Source organism: Mobula hypostoma, chromosome 14 (assembly GCF_963921235.1).
Source record: "Mobula hypostoma chromosome 14, sMobHyp1.1, whole genome shotgun sequence".
Taxonomy (NCBI): Eukaryota; Metazoa; Chordata; class Chondrichthyes; order Myliobatiformes; family Myliobatidae; genus Mobula; species Mobula hypostoma.
In genome coordinates, this window is record NC_086110.1 from 52,357,784 (window position 1) to 52,370,193 (window position 12,410).

General features: G+C 39.5%; 1 protein-coding gene across 1 annotated transcript in view; it reads left to right on the forward strand.

Moving 5' to 3' along the window:
* plcg2 (phospholipase C, gamma 2) overlaps positions 1-12,410 on the forward strand; it is a 217,113-nt gene that overhangs the window by 196,145 nt on the left and 8,558 nt on the right. The window contains exons 22-27 of the mRNA XM_063067131.1: positions 375-471; positions 737-803; positions 937-1,097; positions 2,891-2,996; positions 4,364-4,579; positions 10,855-10,979. Coding sequence (XP_062923201.1) covers positions 375-471; positions 737-803; positions 937-1,097; positions 2,891-2,996; positions 4,364-4,579; positions 10,855-10,979 — 772 coding nt within the window. The remainder of the gene's footprint in view (positions 1-374; positions 472-736; positions 804-936; positions 1,098-2,890; positions 2,997-4,363; positions 4,580-10,854; positions 10,980-12,410) is intronic.

Below are 12,410 nucleotides of genomic sequence, written 5' to 3' on the forward strand. Positions count from 1 at the left end.
AACCTTGAAATGGAAGGACTTCAGCAGCAAACCACACTGGGTTCTACTCCTGTACCTAATAAAGTGACCACAGAGTGAGTGTATAATTGTTAATCTCACCCTTGGCTTAGTTGACAGAATTCGTGCCTCAGAATCAAAATGTTGTGCTTTCAGATACCACTCAAGTGATTGGAGTACAAAGGTCAAGAACTGACTCTTCAATCTATCACCATCTCTAGGTTGTCTCTTAATTTCCAGCAATATAACCACAATCCGGATTAGCTAAATCCTCAGAGGAGTTCCCTCCCAACCAGTTGCATTACTTTCTCTTTTCCCAGGCACAATGTTGCTTTAGTTCGCACAGCTCAATAATTCTATCTGCATAATTTGTTTAGGTGGACAGGGGACTATGGAGATCAAATACAAAAATACTTTCCAGCCAACTATGTGGAAGAAATAGCAGCTGAAATTCAAGAGGAAGTAAACAACCAGGTATATTTTGTTTGAATGTTGGTTTCCATATTCTCATAGACTCGAAGACTTGACCGTGACATATGTAACTGCACAATTCTACTTAAACGTATCAATGCAATCCCATAGATGGATTTTTCTTGTAGTTTTGTTTCTATTACTGTTATTTTTGCCATCATGACCATGGAGCTTACAACTTCTAAACTAATAATGATCTTGAATTAACTTTGTCCAGTTTGCAGATCTCATCACTGTATTTTTTTTCATTTTTCACTTTGTTGTTCAGCTAACAGAAGATAATCCCCTAGGTGTATTTTGCAGAGGGATTGTCGAACTTGCTAACTGTTCTGTTGGTACGTATGCCCAATCTGCTAATATACAATAATGAAAATGTGTAATTATTTAGATTGTTCTGGTCAGTTTCAGTTGGAATTCACATGTGCAGAGCCACTCTAAGATCTGAAATAATAATTACTTTGAAAACAGTTAAACAGGTAAATGGGATGAATGAGATGACTTACGTGTTCACTATCCAACCAAAAGTACCTGTGGATGCACCGGCCCTGGATATTGCTACTGAAACACTGGAAGATTTGTTCTCCTGGTACCATGAAGTGGTACAGTGCTCTCAGAAGATATATGTACAGGTACGCCTCCGCGGAAAGCTTATTTAAAAGTAAAGCAAACTATAAATAAAGAATACCTATCCTTTGACTATGTTTGAACTCATATCAATAATATTGATTAATTTAGTACATTTGGGTTGAATTGTTACAACCGAATTAAAAGCAGAAAATTCTGCCCACTGTGAAGTAAGAATTCCTCTGGTGACCATGTGTAAGCTTCTCAGTTAGTATTTTCCTGTACTCTTTTCAATTCATAGCATTTGCTATTGATCTAATTTCCTAGCCAAAGTACTTCTTCACAACAGTGCAGTTGTAGCATTGGTTTCAAACTAATTTCAAACCAAGGGGCATTTTAGACATTGTAGTCTTTTACCCTTCTCTCCTCCCCGATGAAAAACTTAATGTGGAAATTTGAAGAATGGCAAGCTCTTTGATAAGTTATAAGGAAAGATTGAATAGGTTAGGACTTTATTCCTTGGAACGTAGAAGATTGAGAGGAGATTTGATAGATGTATACAAAATTACAAAGATAAATGCAAGCAAGCTTTTTCCACTGAGATTGGGTGCAGCCACAACAAGAGGCCATTGGTTAAGGGTGAAAGAGGAACATGAGGGGAATCTTTTTCATTTAAAGGGTCATGAGAACATGGAATGAGCTTCCAGCACAAGTGGTGCATGCGAGCTCAATTTCATTGTTTAAGATGTGCTTGGGTAGGTGCATGAATGGTTGGGATATGGAGGTCTCTGGTCCTGGTGTTGAGCAGAGAGTTTAAATAGTTTCAGCACAGACTAGATGGGCTGAAGGGCCTGTTTTGTGCTGTGTTTTTATATGAATTTATTATAAAAACCAATTCAGAATTCTGACAGGTGCCATGGTCTTAGAAGTGTTGAGCAGTTGTCTGAATAAACTTAGAATTGTTGCAGTTAAGGAAGATATTATACATACTGAGATGATTCAACACATCCTGTTAATTGTGCTCAATTAACCTTTGCAATTTAATTTAAAATAATATTCTGGATATGCTTTTCTATGCTGTTGATGGGCAGCAGAATGATGCCGCATGCAGCAGGTGCAATCTTGATCTCTGATGTGTGGAATTTGCACCTTGTTCTGACTACCTGGGTTTTCCCTATGTGCAGCTAATTTCACCACAGACCCATGTTGGTAGGTTAATTTGCCACTGTACATTACCCATGCTGTGCAGGTGAGTGGTAGGGGTTAGTTGGAACTTGGGAAGAATAGGTCACAGGAAAAATTGGTGGAGAATGGGATTAATCTGTGATCTGGGATAGATGAACTAAAATGGCCTCCTATCTGCAAAGAAATATGGATTATTATATATAATCATCAGAAGCACCAGTCACAGTCCCAAATAAGGAAGAAAAATATTTTTTGTGAAATGGTTGTGGACCTTCAGAATGAACAAAACCTGTGGCCTGTGAATGTGCAATTCTTGAGTCTATTCAAGACTGAGATTGAAAGACACAAAATTCTGCACATGCTGGAAATCCAAAGGAACACAAACAAAATGCTGGAGGAAATCAGCTGGTGAGGTAATGTCTATGGAGGGGAATAAACAGTGGATATTTCCAGCCCAGACCCTTCATCAGAGATGGATAGATTTGGGCTGTTGGAGGGATCGAGGGGTACTGAGAGAAGTTAGAGCTGAGCTAGAAATTGTCTTATTAAGTGTCTTTCTGCTCCTGATTTATAGATGAATGGATTTGTGTGTGAAATTCATTACGTACATAATAATGAAGTGGTAATTTTCTCCTGAACAATACAAATGCTGATATGAGTTCTGTTTCAACAGGAGGAGAATCGAAATGAGATGGAGAGGAAACAACAGATTGCCAAAGAGTTGTCTGACTTAGTTGTGTACTGCAAACCAGCAAAGTGCAAAGACTTCTTTCCAACTGGTAATTTTTATAATAACTTAACTACTTAGTTTATTTTGAAGACTTTTCTCTTTGTGTTGAAATAGAATGATCAAAACTGTTCACCTGCTATTTCCCTGAAACCTAGTAGCAACATAACAGAAATGATAATATTGCTTAATTTGTATGTTATATGAGTACTAATGATGATGGTGACAGATCACTGGGTACTACTGGAATAGTGATGCTTGGATTTATGTTCAAATCCCTTGTAGTTTATTTCCTGATATCTTTAAAAATAAGATTCAGACAATGGCTAAAAGAAGAAAAGGGAGTATAATATTCACTCTACAGAACATTCTTTACATGAAAGTAAGATCACTGTAATGATGGATGAGAAAAAACATTATTCATCCATCCACTCTATAGTTAAATCCATTTGCTCATTCAATGCTGCAGAATATTTTGCTACCAAAGTCTGTTTGTAATCATAGGCCACGTGATGGTCACTTTCTTGCAAGGAATTGCTTCCCAAAGTCTGTACAAATTTTAAACCAATGTTGCTTAGTTCTACTCGCATGGGTTGACTTGATAGTCCATGTTATTAAACACAATTCTGCAGGTACTGGAAATCTTGAGCAAAACACACAAAATGTTGACAGATCTCAGCAAGTCAGGCATCATTAATGGAATAAACAGTTGACGTTTTGGACTGAAGGGGTATGGGGCTCAGGATGAAGGATCATGGCCTGAAATGTCGATTGCATATTCCAGTTTAACATTTCTTTCACCATTAACAATCTTCTCTACTTTCATAAGGTCATTTCCCTAATGCTTTCTTTTTAAGTTGAGAAGTCTATGCTTCTCTAGTTCATTTTTACCATTCAGAGTTATGACATTGGAGACCAACTTCACAGTTCTCCTCTGCAGTATTTCTAGTATTTGAATTTCAATCAATTTTTTAGCACAGCTTTCAAGAAATGTATTGTCCATCAGGCTATTCCTGCTGTGATACAACCTGCAGTTTCCCTTGTAAGTCGTCGCTGTGCATATTTAAGATCAATTCCTTGGTTTCTTTCAGCTTCATTCTCAACTAATTAATTGATACAATGTATTTTTCTTTCATTCTGTAATACATCACAATTTTCAGCATCAATGTTTCCTCTGCCTCCTACCCAAGTTGTGCATCTCATTGAATTTAGTCTCAGCTGAGATGTAAAGCTGACTGTATCCCACCTCCACACACACGCCAATGCAACCTCACTTCATTTTGTTTTCCATTGGCAGTGGTCGCCTTACATCCCCACTGAAGCAGCAAGTTTTGCTCATCCCGTAACTCAAGCACTTGCCTTGTTAACGATAGAGCCAAGAAAGAACCTTTCTCACAAGTGCTATCTGTTCTTTTTCAGCGAAGGATGTCATTGATTACAAGGAAATGAGATCATTTGCAGAAAATAAGGCAGAAGCTATCCTCAAGCAAAAACCCAAAGAGTTTCGAGAATACAACCGTAAGCAACTTTCCAGAATCTATCCCAAAGGACAACGCATTGAATCTTCCAACTACGACCCAATTTTGCTGTGGCAACATGGATCCCAAATGGCTGCTCTAAATTTCCAAACACCAGGTATGTCAAATTCTTCATATTGGCTTATTGAATTTCTGCTACTGTTTCAAAGAATGCTATTTATTTGTTAATTATTTATTGAGATACAACGCAGAGTAGGCCCTTACGGCCCTACAAGCCCTCATCGCCCAGCAACCCCCAATTTAACCTTGCCTTATCACAGAACAATTTACAATGACCATTAACATACTAACTGGTACATTACTGGACTGTGTGAGGAAACCAGAGCATCTGGAGGAAACCCATGAGGCCACGGGGAGAACGTACAAGCTCATTACAGACAGTGGGGAGAATTGAAATCCGGTCACTGGTGCTGTAAAGCATTGTGCTAACCACCACACTACCATGTGTATGCAAGTAACTCTGAATGTGTGTGAAGAATGAACAACAGCAATATAACCCAAGAATTCCCGATTATATTTTGGATTTATCCATGATTGTATGAGTCTAGACTGAACAAGTGTTGATGAACTTCTTAGGCTGAAGGAAAATGTGATGGTTATTTTCCTCAACTAGGTCTCTCTACACAGAAGGAAAACAAACATTAATATAATTCCCTTCTTGATGAAAAAACATTTCAAAGTGCTTTCAGGGTAGATTCATAAGTGTAATCACAGCAATGAGTACTAATGCTTATGTTCTTATCTTATACATATCACAAAAACAGAAAGAAGTCTTTGGCCCATTTTGTCCATGGCATTTCCAATGGAAACCAACCCAACTATTTTTTCCCTCATTTTAATCTTCCCTATGCCCCTGCAATTTATTTTCTGGGTAGCCTCCAACCTGATGGCATGAACAGCGACTTCCCTAACTTCCGCTAAGGCCCCACCTCCCCCTCGTACCCCATCTGTTACTTATTTTTATGCACACATTCTTTCTCTCACTCTCCTTTTTCTCCCTCTGTCCCTCTGAATATACCTCTTGCCCATCCTCTGGGTCCCCCCCCCCCCGTCTTTCTTCTTGGACCTCCTGTCCCATGATCTTCTCGTATCCCCTTTTGCCAATCACCTGTCCAGCTCTTGGCTCCATCCCTCCCCCTCCTGTCTTCTCCTATCATTTTGGATCTCCCTCTCCCCCTCCAACTTTCAAATCCCTTACTCACTCTTCCTTCAGTTAGTCCTGACGAAGGGTCTCGGCCTGAAACGTCGACTGCACCTCTTCCTAGAGATGCTGCCTGGCCTGCTGCGTTCACCAGCAACTTTGATGTGTGTTGCTTATTTTCACCTTGATCCTTTTTAACCTACAAGGAAGGTTCATTTGCAATACTCATTTAAGCTGCCAACATGTCTTGTGGTGCAGGAGTAAAGTGGAACGCCCAGAAGAAGACCACAGAGTCACAGGGGGAATGTACAAATTCGCAGCACCCAGGGTCAGAATTGAACTCGAGTCGTAGAACTGTGAGGAGGCAGCACCACTTGCTGCATCGTTGTGCCTTCCCTTACGTGAAATAAAAGTTTGAAATTATCAAAGCATTATTAAATCACATTAAGCATGATGTTTAAGAAAGTCTAATCCAAGGGTTGTTCAGTTTTGAAATAGGCCTTTCAACCTATTGTGTCTGTGTCTGTGCCAATCGTCATGCTATACTTCTCCCACTTGCCTGCATCACTTCCATTCCCTACATTCCTGTCCGGATGCTGCTTGGGTGTGTTACTGTTACACCACCTCCTCATTCACCACTCAGATCCCCTTTATACCACCTCCCTCTCACTTAAACCTATACCCTCTACCTTTAGAGTCTTTTTTATGCTGCCATGGGACAAGGTCTATGGCTATCTATCCATAGATTTACATATGTGAAACTCTTAAAAAATAGTTTAACAATGATTTTTACTGCCATAATTACGTTTTTAGGATTAAAGTAAATATTGCTATTGGTAACCCAATCACAAACAAGAGAAAATCTGCAGATGCTGGAAATCCGAGCAACACACACAAAATGCTGGAGGAACTCAGCAGGCCAGGCAGCATCTAAGGAAAAGAGTATAGCAGACGTTTCTGTCTTTTCCTAGTTGCTGCCTGGCCTGCTGAGTTCCTCCAGGATTTTGTGCGTATTGCTGTCGGTGTTGGTTTATTGTCGTCATTACAGGTACCAAGATACAGTGAAATACCTGTCTTGCATACTTTTATGTAGATGAAATCATTACGTAGTGCATTGAGCTAGAATAAAGTAAAACAATAACAAGCAGCACAGGTAAACAATAAAATGCAAGCTCATAAACTGGTAGATTATGAGCTCATCTTATCATACAAGAAGTCTCTGCAAGCGTCTGGTAACAGTAGGATAGGAGCTGGTCATGGGATCTATTAATCCTCAAACATTTGCTGCAAATTGTGAGAAGATTTGAATTTTTATAAGAAGAAATTAACTGAATATAGTCATAGTCATACTTTATTGATCCCGGGGGAAATTGGTTTTCGTTACAGTTGCACCATAAATAATTAAATAGTAATATGTAAATTATGCCAGGAAATAAGTCCAGGACCAGCCTATTGGCTCAGGGTGTCTGACCCTCTAAGGGAGGAGTTGTAAAGTTTGATGGCCACGGGTAGGAATGACTTCCTATGACGCTCTGTGTTGCATCTCGGTGAAATGAGTCTCTGGCTGAATGTACTCCTGTGCCCAACCAGTACATTATGTAGTGGATGGGAGACATTGTCCAAGAATGGCATGCAACTTGGACAGCATCCTCTTTTCAGACACCACCGTCAGAGAGTCCAGTTCCATCCCCACAATATCACTGGCCTTACGAATGAGTTTGTTGATTCTGTTGTTGTCTGCTACCCTCAGCCTGCTGCCCCAGCACACAACAGCAAACATGATAGCACTGGCCACCACAGACTCGTAGAACATCCTCAGCATCGTCCGACAGATGTTAAAGGACCTCAGTCCTTTATGGAGTGTGTGCCCAAAAATTAGACAGCATCAAAGTGAAGATGATTCCTGATTGGTAACTATGAAGGGGTATTGGTCTTTCAGTTCCACATAATATTTATATGAGATGAAAATTTATGGTTGTTCCCTGGTCCATCACACACAATGAAGATTTTAGATTTGTTGCATCAATTGTGGTTAAATCTCAGAAACTGCTTTTGCTCACAGGCACCTCTAGATGGAGCTTCTATCCTTGGATAAAATTATTGAAAGCTTTGTCGATTTGTCAGTGGTAGACAATAACCTGATGGCGTGTATGTTGTATATTATTTCAGAAAGAATATGGAGCACCTTACAAGGAGTCCATGAGTGTATCTTTGAAGTCTTTTCTTTTTTTCTCCTTGATATTATTTCCCCAATGAGCTCAGAACAGAGTACATATTTTGGAAGCCCAGTGTTGGGCACTAGACAACGTGAACATTGCACTTACAGCAGTGCTGTTGAGCAGGATCAAGGCCTTGATGCTGGAGATGTTGGCACAGGAACAACTACTGATGTTGATGTTGCTTACTGAGCCTGTGGGTTTGGAGGCTTTGTGGAGGCAGCTTTCTCAAAACACTGATGCTATTCCTTCCATGGCCTGAGGTGTCTACTGTAATATGCCCATGTCTCTGAGATGAACAGGAGGGCAGGAATATACGGAGGACAATGATGTCTCAAAACTGACAGTTTAGTCATATACAGGTTGTGCTGGTGGACTGGAGATTCTGGTGAATATAATTATCAATGATTACTCTCACTGAGAGATCATTCCTAAGTTATGGGAAGTGATCCATCTTGATGCATGTTAGGTAAAGATTTTGATTGAAGGGCAAATATGGCAAGCAGTTTTATGCCATCAAGGCAGGTTGGTGAAGAACTGATGGCTTCTGGGTTTTTAGCACTGCACTCATCTTCATTGAAGGAATCAATGTCGATTTGGATGTTGGCTCCAACAAAGAGGGTCTGTACATTGTAACTAGACGTATGAGCTTGGAGTAAATTGAGGTGGAAAATGGCAAGGTTCCAGAAGCCTAGTTATTCAGTTGTTGGTTGACCTTTCCAACTTTTGTCAGCCTGGAGGAGTGCCAAAGATGTGATGGACATTGTACTGTTGTGCAGAGTAAAGGAGCAAAGAAAGGGCAAATGCCAGAAGGCGAGATTAGGCAATGTGGCTCTGTGTTGTTCCTGCATAGCTAATTTTCAAACAGCATGGACAAAATAGGCCAATAGCTGCCAACGTCATAAATTTTCTACAATTGTAAAACTAATGCTTACTCTGAGCCAGCACAGTCCATGCACCAAGGCACCTGAAGGTTGGGACTCGTTGGGATGCTATGGGGTGTTAGGTAGAATGTTTCTTGTGGTGTTTTTGAGTTCCTCAGCCATGTTCATCCTCTGACTATATTTCTCTTTTGGGCCAGGCTGATGAAGATGATGACAAAGATTATTAGTTAGTGATCAGTCTAACTTCTATTGTGGCACAATTAGTCCTTGCAGTCCCTTGTTTGGAAGATGATGCACCTACCAATGTCTGTCGTGAGGGTGTTGAGGTAATGAAACACACAGTGTCTCTTTGACTAAACAGGGCATTGGTTGTCGCATGTGTTCTGTCAGGAGTTAGCTTTCCCTCAGCCTTACCTGCCAATGCCACATTCTCAGAGGTTCATGTCCTTTCTAATCCTCGTGGTGAAATTGTCCAGAAGGATCAATATACCCCCCATTTGACTTAGGCCATGGATTCCTCAGAGTGGAAGCAGAATTTCTTTATGGATTCAGGGTTGCTAATGACCATTGTTTGTGGTCCCGTAACAGATTACGCCAAAGGATATTGAGACATTTAATTATTCAGAGCTAATCTAAACATGAGATGCAGATTACCTCATTTTTTTATGGTTAAGTCAGCACTGTGAATGCAACATTCTTCTTGGGGTTTGCACTTCTTGATGAAGGTATATCAGTTGACTTGTTCCTTAAGTTGGAACTTAAGTAAAGTTCCTTAAGTTATCTTGCTTGCTCATGTCACACTCATTGTAGTAGTGGTGACATTCATAGCTCTGATTTCTTGGGCTGTGAGAGTGGTATGATGTTCAGATCTAATGCCGATAGAGTTGTCCATGGAGGTGCTGACATGCCAGATCCAAAAATTGCATTGTAAAATACCTGTAGGTAATTTTATTCATTTTGGGATGTTTGTGTACAGCAGCATGGTCTTGACAGAGCAGTCTTGCTCCATTGGCAAGGGGTCTAAGATGGACTATCTCCTACTGAATGGACAACACAAACAAAATTTGTGGGAAAAGTTTAAACTTCTGTTCTAAAATATTTTACTTGATTAATCAGTTTACTCACTATAAAGTTGGGTCATCAGTTAATTGGGTCAGCTGCTGATTTAGGACAACTCTTAAAGAACAAAAATTCAATGGAAAAAATAGCTGGAATTCCCTTTGTTTATTTGGGGCACTATGCTGCTTAGTTGTGGCAGGAGACTGTTGCTGAACAGTTTCTAATGAGCATCAGTCACATGCATTTATGTGGTCAGACACTACATTGTGCTTACAGCAAACAGTTTTTAAATAGCGTCAGCTACATGTGTTTGTGTTCAAAAGGCAGTGATATTTGTCAGGTAGTCCAGAACTGTTTTGCTCACTGTGATTTCAAGCATTGAGGCTTGGAAACGCCAGAAACAGCCAGGAGTGAAAATGAGATGATTTCAATACTTCATCGTTAGGAACTATGAAGAATTTGAAGGTATCAATGATTGTCTTGAATATTACAATGAAAATAAAGATTTGGAGGGTGCATCCTTTGCATGGAGGCAGTTCATCATCTGCACTAGGTTTCTGTGCTGATTTTGTTCAGTTACAGTCAAAAGAACAGCAGCTGGATGAATTCCTCCATTGATAGCTATTAGGAACTAATATACAGTTTTATAGTACTGTAGTAGTATTGATAATGTTCCAATTTGTTCTGTATTTCATTTAAATACTTAATTTTTTACTCAGTTTGTCTTTTTTACGCCTTTTTAACTATTACTATGAAACTTCGGTGAATTGGAGCAGCCACTTAATTAGGCTAAAATACGCCGATCCTGATGTGTTCCAATTAACTGGAATTCTACTATATTAACTGTGAATAAAAATTAGAAAAGACCTATGCTGTTAAGAGGATGACTTCTGTTCCATGTTTGGTGAGGTGTTTTACACTTAATTCTACACCAGTGGCTAGAAGCTGAAAGATTTGTTCAGAAGTACCGTACCTCATTTTCGTAAGCAAAGACTGCATGCAGTATCCCAGAGGTGTGCCAGACCCATCGTATCGACAATTGCTTTAACATATCCTTCCAATTTTGTTACAGATAAGTCAATGCAGCTGAATCAAGCTTTGTTTTCTATGAATGGAAAAACAGGGTATTTACTACAGCCTGAATCACTGAGGAGTGACAATCCCAATAAACACCGACCATATTCCATTAAAATAAAAGTAAGGAAGTTAATTCCATATATATTGTGTTATTTGTTTCAGATTAGTACTACTTATGGAATAAAGCCATTGTGTTGGGAGAGAATGGTTGTAAAAATTATGTGGATAAGCTCTTCGTTTCAAGAAACACTACCTACTAATTTTGACCATTGTAAACTAAACAAAAGGAACATTATTAGAAACATAGAAACATAGAAAGCCTACAGCACAATACAGGTCCTTCGGCCCACAAAGCTGTGCCGCATATGTCATTACCTTAGAATTTACCTAGGGTTACCCATAGCCTTCTATTTTTCTAAGCTCCATATACTTATCCAGAAGTCTCTTAAACGACCCTATCGTATCCGCCTCCACCAGTACCACTCCCTGCGTAAAAAAACTTACCCGACATCTCCTCTGTACCTACTTTATTCTTATATTATTCTTATATTTTCAAAATCATTCAGATAAATTTCATCTATTTTGTCTTGAATTTATTCAGTAAGCCAATTTTTGTACTTTTTTTTTAGCACACGCACCATAAACATCACACACTGGAGAAATATGGTACTTGGTTGTAAATACCAAATGTTATCTGCCTCATTGGCTTCCTTTCCACTTCAAAGTAAAATGCCTTAAAACCTACCTCTGTGCCTAATTACTGTTTGTATTGATTGGCTTCTTTGAATTGCTTAAGTCTCACAAAACGCTTTGGGGTGTTCTTGCTACAGTTGGCCCTCCTTATCAGCGAGTTCCGCATGCACAAATTCAACCAACCGCAAATCGAGAAAACCCGGAAGTGCTCTTCCAGCACTTGCTGTTCGAGCATGTACAGACTTTTTTTCTTGTCATTATTCCCTAAACAATGCAGTATAACAACTATTTTACATAGCATTTACTTTGTATTAGGTATTATAAGTAATCTAGAGATGATTTAAAGTACACGGGAGGATGTGCATAGGTTATCCTGGATCGGGATCGATAAAAAACGGAAGTTCTCTTACTAAGTAAGTCGGAACAGGTACATCTGGTATTATTTAGCGTCAGTTAGTTAAACGTTTGTCTCAGTATATAGTATATATTTTACCTTTCTATGCATATAAAACACTTAAGGAATGTATGTTTCAGCATCGGGCTCCGGAACAGAAGTTCCTGGGTTCAATCCAGTGACAGATCGCTTCCAAGTGCGCTTTCCGTCTGTGCCGGGTTAATGTGGAGGATCAAAAACCCAAAACCCCAAAACCCCAAAACTCAATAATTAAACCACTGCTTTGCTTAGTAATAATTGTAGCTTTCATCGGGCAGGGCCTTTCTCACTTTATCCTTTAAAATTGTTCCGATCGATGAACGACTGTAGCCTAACGATGTAACAATGACTGATGGCGTTTCACCTCTTTCCGATTGCTTTATTATTTCCACTTTATTTTCAATCGTGATTGTGATTATTTTCGT